We start from the raw sequence: 15,646 nt of genomic DNA, 5'->3' as shown, positions 1-15,646 counted from the left end.
AGTGATGACATAAATTATGGTCCCAATACGGAAAACCATTGCATCTAATAGAGAACGTCTCATTTGCACCCCTGGTGGTGAACTCTATCAAAATTAGGATGGTCCCAAAAAGGAGGGATTTTTCAATTTGACTGTGTTTCGGTTTTAAAAAGTCCTCACTCTCTGGTCAACATATGTAATCACAAGAGTGTGTAAGAAATTTAAATGCGCCCCCTTTGGCCAAAGTGTATTTAAAAAAAAAAAGAGTTTTTATATAGAGACATACTTTAATAACTTGCAGTAAATAATGAAGATTAAAAACCAATTACAAAAAAAAAAAAAAAAAAAAAAAATTAACTAAAAGCAGTCTTTTTCTCACAATGTGTCGACTTCTCTCTTATAAAAGTAGGAACAATTTCTCATATTCTTTCTGCTTCTGTAATATTGCAATATTTTCTCATAAAATTATTACTTTTTTATTTAAAATTATTACTTTTTAATGCAAAATGGTGACATTTGTTATATAAAATTCTGACTTTTATCACAATATTGCCAATTTTTTTGGTGTTCTTGTAAAATAGTGACATTTTTTGAGTAAAAAGATGACATTTGTCATAATTTTGTCAAGTAAAATTCCGATTATTATTATTATAATATTGCCAAAAAAAATTACGTTTTCTTATAAAATTTTGATTTTTGTCGGGTAAAATTACGACTCTTTTCATAAAATTGCCAACATTTTTAGCTTTTCTTGTAAAATTGCAACTGCTATTGAGTAAAATTCCAACTTTTATCATATTGCACAGATGTTCAGTTTTTATTGTAAAATGTTGGCTTGCGTGGAGTAAAATTATGACTTGTATTATAGTACTGCCGAATTTCTTGTGAAATTCAAACTCATTTTTCACAACAAGCTGTTTTATATTTCCATAGTATGTATATATTAATAATGTTGTAAATACAAATCTTTATATATCTAAAAAGGGTGGTCCTCAAGAGGTGGGCATTTTTCGGAGGTCTCAAGAAGGTAACAAATCCAAGAATGTGTGTGTGTGTGTTGGTGCAGGTGAGAGAGAGCGAGCGGCTTCTGTTGATGTGACAGATGACAAAGAGTTGGTTGAAGCCTGGTTCGTATGGCAGAAAATGTCAGTTTTTTCTCGATATGTTTTTTTTACTAGTGTTTTTGGTGTGGTTACAAACAGTTTTGCTTAATAAAGTAATTGATGCAATTACTGTCTATAAAGCGTCTCGACAGACAATAACTGAACAGTGTTGACAAACATTATTTTATCCGATAGGGCCATTTTTGTCACCGATACACTCACAGAGTTGCATTGCAAAATCATACACAATAAATTGTCAGGTGTTTATTTTGTTTAGAGCTCAGATGGGATTTTTGATTTGTCAATTTGCTGTGCGCAGAGGATGCGTGAGCAGTGCGCAATTGCGCAGGCGCACACCTGAGAGGGAACGTTGCTGGGCACTGCAGGTGAAGTCTCCTATATTCCTGTTATTTCTTGTAAGGGAATTATGTATAAATGATTTATGGATACAAACAAGCAAGTAAACAACAGTTAACACATCTTATTTGAATAAAATGCAACCAACACTTTTTGTGAATTACCAAGGGGAAACCTTTTTTTGCTCACATTTTCAACATTGAAGCAATTTTCAATAAAAGTAAAGTAACCAACATTTTAGGAGTAGATTTACCTGCTAAATAAAGTTCCCTGACCTGGCCATTAAATATCTATTCTCCGGCCTTGCGTCGTCAATGAGGGAGAGCGTCCCTGGTGTGCAGAAGCATGTATGCTCCCTCATCCCTGTTGATGGTGTTGGCCCCTCACTTACTCATTTTTTTAGCCTCCTTGATCCTTCTCTTGTATTTATTTGTTTCTGATGGAATAACTTTTCCTTGGCTGCCAGTTGCTGTGTCACCGTAACTTGCTCTGGTCTCACTTGCCTTGTGTCGGTCACGTCTTTTGTGGCTTAAAGTTGTCTTGCGGTTTTATATTATTGTGTTGTGTCGTTTGTATTTGTTGTGGATTTTTGCTAACGTGCTGTTGCTGAAAGTTTATGTGGTGTAATTTATAATATTGTCTTGTGGCGTTTGCGTTGACCATCATAGGTATCCACCATTTTTGTTTTAATGACGCCACAGACAGGCAAATAGACTTAACCTTTAACATCCTTAGCATTAAAAGTGCTAAATTTCATATACAGTCAGTCATTTTTAAATCCAATGTTTTCCTTTTTCTAGTATTGATCAAATATATTGATTTCCTTTAAAATTATCTCGGATTGATACATATCTTCCGGATGGCAAACTTGCCGAGCACAGACCGGTATACTTGAAATTAAGGAATATAAATTGTTTTATCGATTAATCGTTAGACTTTAGACATCCTTTTTATTGTCATTCAAATTTGAACTTTACAGGACAGATAAGAACGACATTTCGTTACATAAACTCATGGTAGTGCAGGATAAAAAAAAGCAATAAGGTGCATATATAAATAAATAAATAAATAAAAATAATATATAAATATATATATAAACTAAATAAATATATATAAATAAATAAATAAATTACTGTACAGATAAATATATTGCACTTTTCCACATGCGTCCATGTTTATGTATGTATGTTATATTGTCTTTTTTATTCCAGCGAGTTAATCCATTTTGGGGGGAGTTGAGGGGATAATTTAATTATGATGCGTTCAAGAGTCTTACGGCTTGAGGGAAGAAGCTGTTACAGAACCTGGAGGTTCTGCTTCGGAGGCTGTGGAACCTCTTTCTAGAGTCCAGCAGTGAAAACAGTCCTTAGTGGGGGTGGGAGGAGTCTTTGCAGATTTTCTGAGCCCTGATCAGGCAGGTTACACCCCTAACATTGATTATTATTCAGAGTTTCCCCTTAATGTAATTGACTGTGGCGCGTCACACCTTGAAAATAAGGTTGTAGTTTGTTTTTTACTTGAAAACTAATTAAAGTAATAAATTGTAGCCCTCAGAAGAAATTACACAAAGTCAGACGCTATTTTTGACTTCCATTGCCAATCTTATAATAACAAACAACGGCATAATCCCTACAGGTTTTACATCCCGTGCAAACACTTTCATCTCTGTAGAGTCCGCGCTTCCTCGGACACACAACAACACTTCTTCATTCTCCGCCAATTACCTTTCAGGCACAGACGGTGTGTTTGCAAACTTGGGAAAAACCGACATCAAATCCAAACCACACAAACATAAAACAATAACATGAGCTGGTCGTTACAGTATGTATTGTTATATATATAGCCTATTATTTGCGCACTATTGACATGGGATGTACCCAAAACTGGACCACCGAAAAAATACTTTGATCCCCAAAAACTGCGCTACCGAAACCGGATGTAAACAAAACGCCCGCCATTGTCTGGAGCGTTGTCAGCATGTCTGTGATGTGGACGTGATTTTTATATATGTTACATATACCCGCGGACAAGTGCAAATAAATAGAAGACGGTGGCGGCTTTTTAAAAATAGAAACAGCGTGAAGGAAGTGTGATGTCATGCTCGCTGCGGCTCTTTTCTTTCGTCAGGGACACGGAGGGACAGAAGTAGTCTCTAAACGAGAGTACATTTTATAATAACACCAGAAGAAGATGCTAGATGTGTCGATAGTTGTTTGTAATAAAAAGTAACTAAAAGTCCGTAAGCACTTGAAAAAATCTCAACAAAGCACATTGTACAAAAAGCAGCAACAATTGAAAATATATCAAAAAGATTTAAAAAATGTTAACACGAATTAATAATAACAGATTCGTACATATAACATTGTTTTAGCCTTTTTTTTAAAAATCATATCATTATAGCAAATTACTTGATGAGGTCATGGTGACCACACCCATACCTCCCCCCACTGCGACAGGTATCTTGGCAGTTTAGGGGAAACCCTGTTATCAATATAGCCAGAGACTGTTTTGGCCTCACGTGGTTAAGACATTGTCTGTGCAGTTGATAAAGGTTGTAGAAGACAACAAACTCTGGTAGTGTCATTGTATTTGACTTCATGTTGCGAGAGAGCAGAAACACCCACCTGAAAACGTGTTGTCTGCAAATCGAAGCAGGAGACTGCTCTTCCCCACTCCTGCAGAGGAAACAGAGGGTCAGTTTGAGGTTTGAGTCTACAGTTAACAAATACTGGGTACTAACATGAATACATTTGGACCGCCACAGTAAAAATGCCGTGCTACCTGATATGCCCTCACTCATAAACACATTATAATGGGACTGTCAGTGAATGTAGCTGGTTGAAACAACATTAGAACTTGGCTTCCTAACACAGCTCATACGCACTTGGTCTGCCAAAAAATAAGAAGGCGTAGCAGGGCAGGGATTAGTGATCATATTTAGCAAGCATTAAGACCCCTTAAGTTGTCTTTTTAAAAATATATATATTTTAGCAACATATTCTGTTCTAATTGGACATTAAAACGTTAAAGTATGCATTGCTCTACTCAACAAACAGCAGGTCCTACTGTGAATCACCCACAACCCTCTAAAAGCTCCCACAGGCATGTGACTAGGCCTTGGAATCTAAGAGTACCTCAAGATACGATATGATGTGCAATACATGATAATATCTCGATATGGCGATACTGTGATCATTGATTATATTTCTCCTAATAACCAAAAACAAACAACTTGCATACCGTTAAGTCCTTATCCAGCTGTGGCCTATCTACACTATAAAAAACATACTTTTCATTTAAACAATAACTAACAGTTTTTCAATTTACAAAAAACAAAAACAATGAAATAAGTGTATAGTAGCTGTAGCTTAACAATAATGACAAAAATAATACAATAATCTAAAAGATTAAATTTTGTGATAATTCAATACATCAATATTTTGTCAAGACTCCTATTTGTGACACAAAACAAACTGAAGAAGAAATGTATTTCTCAACATATGTGTTTTGCATTTCATGTTTAGGTAAACAAGGTGCACTATTGATTCAGGTGGTGGACTATTATTGATAATGTCATATATTGAAAAGCAAGGATTAGCAACAAGAAGACAATAATACCGTATTTTTCGGACTATAAATCGCAGTTTTTTTCATAGTTTGGCCGGGGGTGCGACTTATACTCAGGAGCGACTTATGTGTGAAATTATAACCCACAATACCGTAAAATATCAAATAAAATGATTTAGCTCATTCACGTAAGAGACTAGACGTATAAGATTTCATGGGGTTTAGCGATTAGGAGTGACAGATTGTTTGGTAAACGTATAGCATGTTCTATATGTTATAGTTATTTGAATGACTCTTACCATAATATGTTACGTTAACATACCAGGCACGTTCTCAGTTGGTTATTTATGCCTCATATAACGTACACTTATTCAGCCTGTTGTTCACTATTCTTTATTTATTTTAAATTGCCTTTCAAATGTCTATTCTTGGTGTTGGGTTTTATCAAATAAATTTCCAAAAAAAAAGCAACTTATACTCCAGTGCGACTTATATATGTTTTTTTCCTTCTTTATTATGCATTTTCGGCCGGTGCGACTTATACTCCGGTGCGACTTATACTCCGAAAAATACGGTACATTTGAGTATATAAGGCAGGTTATTGAGGTTTAATAAAGGATGGTTATTGTGTTTATTTTAAACATTCATACATTACATTTTTCCAGTTTCTCATTACGTGTCCGAAAAGGGGTAGGAAAAAACCGAGCTTATTTATCCTACCACTTTTCGCTTCATAACAATCTCTAACACATGTGTTTGTACCCAATCAATAACACAACAGCACTGTTGGCGTGAACGCACTTTTTGTGTCTTTTTACGCATTGAAATCAGAAAGGACGTGCATTTCCGGAAGTCCGCAGATTTTTTTTTTTTTACCGACTCATTTTTATTTAACAGTTATTGAAATACATTGTGTGACATCATGCACAAAAGTGCACTTTATTTGTTATAAACTATTGTAGTGGCGTTCTGTACAAAAAGTGCACTTTAAATTAGTGTTTTGATATGTCATCTTAGTGACATCATGCACAAAAGTGCACTCATAGCTTGTTTTAAAATGTCTCTGACAATCTTGCACTTTCTGTTTTGAAATGACATGAATGTTTGTGCCACTGTTTAATAAATACAGTTTTGGTAAATTGACTTAGTTGTGATTTTCCTCTGTGCATGAAAGTTTAAAATGAGCACATATTAATGCAGTATGAACAAGAATGTGTTTATGTAGTTAAAGTTAAGTTAAGTTAAAGTACCAATGTTTGTCACACAAGGTGTGGTGAAATTTGTCCTCTGCATTTGACCCATCCCCTTGATCACCCCCTGGGAGGTGAGGGGAGCAGTGGGCAGCAGCGTAGCCGCGCCCGGGAATAATTTTTTGGTGATTTAACCCCCAATTCCAACCCTTGATGCTGAGTGCCAAGCAGTAGACACATAGAATCATCATACTGTTGTGATTAAATGCATTAAGTGTTCATTCAAGGCTAAGGCAAAATATTGAGATATATATCGTGTATCGGGACGTGGCCTAAAAAAAATTGAGATATTAATAAAAGGCCATATCGCCCAGCCCTAGTGTGAACGATTGGTAAAATTCCCAAAAAAAAGTGCAGTTGTTGTAAAATGTTTCTTTATTTTATTTGACAAATCAGACTAATTAGTGCATGGAAAAGTACTGACCGTTACACTAGCAGACATCCCAGAACAAGCTAGTCAGGTTACTTCTCGACCTCCAACCCAGATCCCACCTCACTCCTACCCACTTCTCCAAAGTGGGCTGGCTCAGGGTGAAGGACAGAGTAAAACAACTTGCACTGAGCCTAGTCTACAAAATTCGCTACACCTCCCTGATACCGAAGTACATGTCAAACAATAACCACAACACCAGGGGGAGCCCCACAAACCACGTCAAGCCCAGATTTCGATCTAACAAAAGGTTAGCTTAACTCATTCTCCTTCTATGCCACATCAATATGGAATGCACTCCCAACAGGTGTAAAAGAAAGTGTATCTGTACCCTCCTTCAAAACCGCACTTAAAGAACACCTCCAGGCAGCTACAACCCTGGCCTAACCGCCTCCCCGGATTGTAAATAATCAAATGTATATACTTGTTCTTATGCTTTCTGAGCTCACTATGTTCACTGCTCGCTGTACATAGCCTACAAAGTGAGACCTACACTGTTTCAATGTCCATTTCTCAGATGATAAACTTGTATGATGACTGAAATATGCTGATTATTATTATAGAGGTTTATTTGAAATAGGGACAGATACAAAAACATAGACATCTGAAACAGTTATGCGATGCATGCATCAGTGTTTGAAGCCAAAGCTAGCAACCTAACCCCCCAATCCCCCGGATTGTAAATAATTCAATGTATATACTCTGATGATTAACTTGTATGATGACTGTATTATGCTGATAGTATATATTTGTACCATGAATTGATTAACGTGTACCCTGACTTAAACAAGTTGAAAAACTTATTCGGGTGTTACCATTTGGTGGTCAATTGTACGGAATATGTACTGTACTGTGCAATTTACTAATAAAAGTTTCAAAAGAGAACGCAGGCTAGAGTTTGTTTTAACCGGAACAAAAATAGCAAGTATGAACGCACATCTTAATTCTTAGCAGCAGATGTGTTGGCACATGAACATGGGAAGCCTTCAATGCATCTTTGGCCAACAACAAGAACATTACAGCTTTGTCAGCTGGACCTCCAGCATGCAAGTGAAGGAACACTAGCATCACTGTGCCCACAGACAGAGGATAGGCAATGAATTAGAGGACCACAACCCTCAAAGCAGTCAGTTAAAGTCTGGCCAGGAAGGTTACCATGAATTGAGTAACGTGGACCCCGACTTAAACAAGTTGAAAAACTTATTCGGGTGTTACCAATTAGTGGTCAATTGTACGCAATATGTACTGTACTGAGTAAACTATTAATAAAAGTATATATCATATGGGGCAGCACGGTGGAACAGGGGTTAGTGCATGTGCCTCAAATACGAAGGTCGTGAGTAGTTCAATCCCAGGCTCGGGATCTTTCTGTGTGGAGTTTGCATGTTCTCTCCGTGACTGCGTGGGTTCCCTCCGGCTTCCTCCCGCCTCCAAAGACATGCACCTGGGGATAGGTTGAGTGGCATCACTAAATTGGCCCTAGTGTGTGAATGTTGTCTGTCTATCTGTGTTGGCCCTGTGATGAGGTGGCGACTTGTCCAGGGTGCACTGCAAAAACTGATATCTAAGTAAGATAAAATATATCAAATAAGGGTGATATTTGCTTATTTTCTGTCTGATAAGATAATTCTTCCCACTAAGCAGATTTTATGTTAGTGTTTTACTTGTTTTAAGGGTTTTGTTCCTAAATGATCTCAGTAAGATATTACAGCTTGTTGCTGAGATTTGATGACCTATATTGAGTAAAACATGCTTGAAACTAGAATGTCAACTGTTGCAAAGCTGTGTCATCAACACTCAAGTATAAAACTAAGGTAAAGTAATAATTTCTTACTTCAAGTATGAAAAAAAATTCATGATGTATGCATATCATTATGTCAAGACAATGGCACTAGCACTTACTTAATTTAAGTATATTTTTCAACATATTGAGCAAAAAGGTCTCTTTTTATACCGAGAAAAATGCACTTGTTATTAGTGAGAATATACTTATTTTAAGGTATTCTGGGTTCATTGAGGTTAGCTAATTTTACTTGTTTTGGAAAGTCTTGTTCTATTGGCAGATAATTTTGCTTAGTTCAAATAAAATACCCCTAATTTTAGTTTTTTTTTTTTAACACTGACTTTTTACATTGTGTACCCCGCCTTCCGCCCGAATGCAGCTGAGATAGGCTCCAGCACCCCCCTAGTGTGTGAATGTTTGATTGATTGAAACTTGTATTAGTAGATTGCACAGTACAGTACATATTCCGTACAATTGACCGCTAAATGGCAACACTAGAATACATTTTTCAACTTGTTTAAATCGGGGTCCATGTTAATCAATTCATGGTAGTGTGAATGTTGTCTGTCTATCTGTGTTGGCCCTGCGATGAGGTGGCGACTTGTCCAGGGTGTACCCCGCCTTCCGCCCCAATGCAGCTGAGATAGGCTATAGCACCCCCCGCGTCCCCAAAAGGGACAAGCGGTAAAAAATGGATGGATATGTACTGTACTGTGCAATCTACTAAAATAAAAGTTTCAATCAATCAATCAATGACCTAATTAGAGGCGAGATGCATTTTGCAAGTCATGTTCTTGCTTACATTAAGCAGTTCTTTATTTTTATGACAATGGTTTAATATCAGCACAGGAAGTGGTCATTCAACAAGGAATTTAACGGACGTGTACTTTCGTTAATACTATAACCACGGTGATAGTCACACTTCAGTAAAAGTGACAGGTATGGCCATAGTCGCTATTACGAAGCGTTAATGGAGAACAATGGTGACCCTGGGCGTTGTTTAGCATCGTACTAAGCGCGCTAAACGTGTAGCCTGCGGCTAGCTTAGCATAGCATAGCTAGCATACATAGCAGATTTATGAGCCATTCAAAAAATATGCTAGCTGCCGCCACTGAGGACACATGCAAACTGGCTCCATCGGCTAATTAACACATGGATGTTTTTAAACCAACATTGTTCCACAACTAAAAATAGGGACATGTTAGAGGGAGGGGGGAACTTTTGATGTCATGGCGATATATCCGGCCTGATCAAGAGACATGCCCAGCCCGGACACACAACCTCCGCCCTGTCACTGACTAAACATGGCAGCTGGGTACGTTACATAAAAACATGTAATTCACAAAAAAAATAAAACACATATGAAACAGAAAGCCAGAGACAACGTGGTAATATCACGGGGTTTACACATACACCCAAAAAACAAAAAAAACAAGCCAGGCCGACTTCCCGTGCTGCATCCCCGCCGTCGACTTACCGCTGTCACCGATGATGAGCAGCTTGAAGAGGTAGTCGTAGTCCCTGGCCATGCCGGTGGATAAGTGGCTCACCCCCGCCTTGTGAACGGCTTGTGTGGGTCCTTGTCCCTTCAAAAAAAAAAAAAAAAAACACTACACCCCAAGCCCCCTGTTTCGCTGGGATAAAACTACCGAAGCGAGGAGCGGTTTCCCTCCCGAGGCCGGTGTCGTTTATCTCCGGTTCTCGGCAGCCGGAAACTCCGCTTCCTCCTCTTGGTGGAACTGCACGGCGCATGCGCGAGAGGGGCGCGCTCATCGCGATTGAGGAACACTGTTAGCACACATTCAAATATGACGTCACGACTTGAACACGACCACACATTAACACTGAAAATGTCCGCTTTTTAAAGCAGTGTTTTTTCAACCTTTTCTGAGCCGGGGCACATTTTTTTTAATTGAAAAAATCCCGAGGCTACGGAGCCCCTAAAGGGACATGGGAGAAAAAAAAAAATTTTAGATTTTTTTTTTTTTTTTTTTTTTTTTTAGACATGTATCTCGTGCGCACGAGAAACTATCTCTTGTGCACAAGATAGTTTCTCCTGCGTAGGAGATACAGGTCTAAAAAAATAAAATACAATTATAAATGTTATTTTTAATTTTTTTTATAACTTTATAAAAAGTTTCTCGTGCGCACGATATGCATGTCTAAAAAATAAAAAATAAATAAATTATTTAAAAAAAATGTTCCCCCATGTCCCTTTTTTTTAGACATGTATTTAGTGCGCACGAGAAACTTTTTATAAAGTTATGAAATTTTTTTAAAATACAATTTAAAATATATATTTTTTTTAGACATGTATCTCTTACGCACGAGAAACTATCTCGTGCACAGAAGATAGTTTCTCGTGTGCACGAGATACATGTCTAAAAAAAATAAATAAATAAAATAAATTAGAAAAAAAATGTTTTTCCCCCATGTCCCTTTAGGGGCTCCGTAGCCTTGGGATTTTTTCAATGAAAACAAATGTGCAACGGCTCAGAAAAGGTTGAAAAACACTGCATTAATAAGCTATTATATTTTTTTTAGACATGTATAAATACATGATACATGACTAAAATTTTTTTTTTTTAAATAACAAAATTATAAATTATTATTATTATTTTTTATAACTTTATAAAAAGTTTCTCGTGCGCACAAAAAACTTTCTCGTGCGGTGTAGGGGCTCCGTCCGAGGCACACCACAAGCAGAAAACATTAAAAAAAATGAAACTCAGCAGCCGATATTGACAATAAAAAGTCGTTGTCGCAATTGTTGGATATGAATTCAAACCATAACCAAGCATGCATCACTATAGCTCTTGTCTCAAAGTAGGTGTACTGTCATGACCTGTCACATCACGCCCTGACTTATTTTGAGTTTTTTGGTGTTTTCCTGTGTGTAGTGTTTTAGTTCTTGTCCTACGCTCCTATTTTGTTGTTGATTGTCATGTCATGTACGGACGTACTTTGTGGACGCCGTCTGCTCCACACGCTGTAAGTCTTTGCTGTCGTCTGGCATTCTGTTTTTGTTTACTTTGCAGCCAGTTCAGTTTTAGTTTTGCATAGCCATCCCTAAGCTTCAATGCCTTTTCTTAGCGGCACTCGCCTTTTGTTTATTTTTGGTTTAAGCATTAGATACCCTTTCCCGACATTTACAAAGCAATTAGCTACCTGCTGCCACCTACTGATATGGAAGAGTATTACACGGTTACTCTGCCGAACTCTAGACAGCACCGACACTCAAAAACGGCACATTTGCGGGTTATGATTACTGGTTTGCAAAAAATATTTTTAACCCAATTAGGTGAAATTACATAAACTCCCACGGCCCACCAGACTGTATCTCATGGTACACTAGTGGGTGGTAACAGTGGTTGAAAAACAGTATTATGTATGTTGACAGACATCGAGCCTCAGCCTCTCCCAACAATGCTGCATACAACATGGACAGTTGTCATTTCTAGTAAGACTTGCAAGCTTTTGAAGTGCTTATGTGAATTGTTCAAGAATTTGCTGAGGACTTGGGTCATTTTATACTTGGAAGTTCTTGACCAAACTCACTTACCCAAAAATCTTGCTTTTTTTTTAAAAACTGAAATTGAAAGGCCTGAAGCTAGTCAAAGGTGAACGAGAGCAGTAATTCTCAAACTGTGATACACATTGCTCTATTTAGTGCGGGGGTCAGCAACCCTCGGCTCTCGAGTCACATGCGGCTCTTTAGTGGCTCCCTGGAGCTTTTTCAAAAATGGAAAAATATATTTGTTTTATTAATGTTTCTGTAGGACAAACATAACACAAACCTTCCCAATTGTTAGAAACCCCATTGTTTAATATGGTTATGTTTATGCTTCACTGATGACAGTATTTGGCCTGCGCTGATTTGTCCTACTAATATTGGCAGTCTTTGAACTCACCATAGTTTGTTTACATGTACAACTTTCTCTATTGCTGCCACAGAAAGACGTGTTTTATGCCACTCCTTTGTCTCATTTTGTCCACCAAACGTTTTATGCTGTGCGTGAATGCACAAAGGTGAGCTTTGTTGATGTTATTGACTTGCGTGGCGTGCTAATAATCCATGCCAACATGCTATTTAGGCTAGCTGCATGTACATATTGCACCATTATGCCTCGTTTGTAGGTATATTTGAGTTAATTATGTCCTCTGTGTATTTAATTTATATTTGCATGTCTCATGACACATTATCCGTATGTAATATTGGCTGCATTTCGTATTGTGTGCCATGTTGTTCCAGACCACAGCAAACGTTACCCAGCTTGCAAAGATTGTAATAAATCCATTAGAAGAAGACAGCCTGTCCTTTCCTTTAACTTGGACACCTTTGGCCATTCTAAGCCAGTAATTTCCAGGAGTTATCTAACCCTCTGAGACACTTACTTAATGTGTTGCCTTCATTATAACACTTACATAAGGCTTTTAACTTTTTGCGGCTCCAGATTTGTTTTTCGGTCCAATATGGCTCTTTCAACACGTTGGGTTGCCGACCCCTGATCTAGGGGTATGCCAAATAATCACTTAAATAGTCAAAGACAGTGTTACTGTTCAAACTGTGGTAATGTTACCGACAGTGGCCAATAATATCAAATATACTGGTTAACAAAAACCTCTGCCTTGTTTTTTAATGAATATTTAGGCCTACTACGCTACTGTATTTTAATGTCGGTTCTTGAAGAGCCAAATATTTTTTCAGGTGTTACTTTGAGAACCACTGAAATAGAGCATGTGTTCCCAAATATTAGACGTTCCAGACTGAAATTAGGTATTTTTATTTTATACTGCCTTTTTACAACCACAACAATGGTCTTGTTAGAGACACCCCCCTCTCCCCCCAAATGTCTTATGTAATTTTGACAAAAACTTAACAGATTGGGGTGAAAAATTAATACATCGGAATTGTAAATCCTTTTTACTAAAATTGAAACAAATCAAAACCTCAGTACAGGGCTTGTTGCTGCACACATTTTGTAAAATAACTGAGCTATAAATTGGGGTTAAAGGCCATTAAAATAATCAAAGAGTCGGGGGGTGGTGTGATTGAAAGGCTAAGCAGATGTTTTGCAGCACAGGAACTTGTGGCACATTTTAAAAGACAACCAGCACATTGTGTATTTCGACAGCCCGTTAAGAATCTGTGTTGGGTCATTTCAGGGGTGAAAACTATTTTTCAGCAGTTCCGCATTCACATGGTCTTTTAGATAACTGAAAACAATTCAATTCAGAGCCTACCAAATTAGACAACTACAAAATAAAAATGCATAATCCTCTAGTCCAATTGTGAATTTGCTGTGGAAAATAAGGTGGGAAGAAAGCTGAGAGGGCAAATTACACGTCACTTCTTGCTGATGTGTGTACTGGCTGGCAAGTATCTTGAGTTCCTGTGTGGGAAAACCGTCTCCACTCTAAGGGGCAACATTAGCAGACGAGTGGTGTTTGAAGCTCTGGAGAGCATGTCAGTCCATCTACTGTTTGACTTCAATAGCTCAATCACGTTAGTATGGTGTCATCTATCTCTTCATTGGAGTCTGGCAGGCTGGCGATCTTCTTCAGCGAGCGGCGGTGACATTCTGAGAGAAGGTCGTTGCTTGCCGAATCCAGAATGGCGGTAATCATCTGAGCGACAAAGCAGAGCATCAAAAGTTTTCCAGTGAAAATATTTTCCCATTTGCATTTCTCACTGCTGTTTGTCATACCTGAAAGTATTCTTCTCCCTGTCGCAGTCGGAGCAGGTTGACGATGGTGTGTTCACTCTGGGCTCTCACGCTGGTGTTCTTGTCCTTGGTGTTGTCTAAAAGTGTCTTCAGCAAAGACTTGATCTGACCCGTCTCCAAAGCAGGCGTAGCCGGATCTTGAAAGACCCACCACAGGACCTGCTCTGACACAAGCCTGATGTCGCTGGACTGGTTCTGAAGACACTGTGGGGTCACACACGCACACATTTTAATTCTAATAGTTTTAATGGTAACCTAAACAGAACGTGGTTTGACAGCGTTATCCACAGGGCGGAAAAAAAGAGAGCAGCTACGAATCCACTTGAGGGCGCTGTCTCACAAGTTAAACCACTCAAGTTTTTCCAGTAGGAAGATCCCAAAGCTGTGATGTTGTGTAACTGCATGTATACTGTAAGTATTTTATTAATATGTACAACAAAAATGTAAATGTGCCATCATGTCAATAAAGCTTTTTATTCTATTGTTTGTCAGACTATATGTAATATAGACAGTGTTTCCCCCAGAATATTTGTTAGTTAAGGTGGTGTCTCTCCAGGGGGGAAGGAGGCGTCGCCCGGGACAGGCGGACACGGACGGGGAAGGGCCTGGGTGGGTGTAAGGAACAGTGTAATTTGGCCTGTCGCCACCATCACGTCTCCATCTCATCGCTGCCGGGAGGGGGGGGGCAATAGACTACAGACTGTGGTAAAGTAGGCCGGCTTCGTCGCATGAAAATGAAGAAGCCTACAATGTTTGGTTGTGTTTTCCGCTCTGTATGCTGAATGGCAATATAAGATGTATATCACAATATTTTTTCCGTAATGTAAAAACAAAACACAAAACAGTCCTGGTTACCTGAGATACTAAGTATGTCATTATTTGGACTTAGTAAATATTGACTTACTAAGACAAAATAATGACTAAGTCAAATGAATGACTTACTGTAAATAAGCGTTTGCAATAAGCGTTTGAAAAAAAAAGAGTTAAAAGTGGGGCCACATGCTGACATATGCTCAACTCATCATGCTTAATTTACAGGACAAAAAAATAAAATATATATATATTTTCTTTACATTGTTTTTAAGACTTTCAGTGTTTCCCACACATTCATTTATTTGTGGCGGCCCGCCACGAAAGAATTACGTCCGCCACAAATTTTAAATAAAAATAAAATAAAATAATTTTTTTTTTTTTTGGGTCCTGTCCAGCTTCTCAGGCAAACATATAGTTGATGTAGATGCCCATATAGGCTGTTCAGATTTACTTTACATAAGAGAAGTGTAGGATACTTCTCTTGTTGCCTTATTTGTATTTGACCACTACTGTTTTCTGTTTATTTGTTACTGACTGTGGCAGGACACCTCCGCCTCTGTTTCACTTTATGTTGCTGGTAAATAATATGGTTGTAGTAGTCGGCTAAAGTTAAATTATTTAGTATGCACTAATTAAA

At 38.0% G+C, this 15,646-nt stretch overlaps 2 protein-coding genes across 2 annotated transcripts in view; both read right to left on the bottom strand.

Moving 5' to 3' along the window:
- Positions 1–10,229, bottom strand: part of rab35b (RAB35, member RAS oncogene family b) — a 29,133-nt gene extending 18,904 nt beyond the window's left edge. Inside the window, exons 1-2 of the mRNA XM_062049672.1 lie at positions 9,948–10,229; positions 4,064–4,114 (exon numbers count right to left, since the gene is read on the bottom strand). Coding sequence (XP_061905656.1) covers positions 4,064–4,114; positions 9,948–9,999 — 103 coding nt within the window. The 5' untranslated portion in view covers positions 10,000–10,229. The remainder of the gene's footprint in view (positions 1–4,063; positions 4,115–9,947) is intronic.
- A 2,974-nt stretch (positions 10,230–13,203) lies between these two features.
- gcn1 (GCN1 activator of EIF2AK4) overlaps positions 13,204–15,646 on the bottom strand; it is a 59,955-nt gene continuing 57,512 nt past the window's right edge. The window contains exons 56-57 of the mRNA XM_062051530.1: positions 14,179–14,400; positions 13,204–14,098 (exon numbers count right to left, since the gene is read on the bottom strand). Coding sequence (XP_061907514.1) covers positions 13,973–14,098; positions 14,179–14,400 — 348 coding nt within the window. The 3' untranslated portion in view covers positions 13,204–13,972. The remainder of the gene's footprint in view (positions 14,099–14,178; positions 14,401–15,646) is intronic.

This window comes from Entelurus aequoreus, linkage group LG06, assembly GCF_033978785.1.
Source record: "Entelurus aequoreus isolate RoL-2023_Sb linkage group LG06, RoL_Eaeq_v1.1, whole genome shotgun sequence".
In the NCBI taxonomy this organism is placed as follows: domain Eukaryota; kingdom Metazoa; phylum Chordata; class Actinopteri; order Syngnathiformes; family Syngnathidae; genus Entelurus; species Entelurus aequoreus.
The sequence above is the reverse complement of the archived record's forward strand: the minus strand, read 5'-3'. Positions and strand labels throughout refer to the sequence as shown.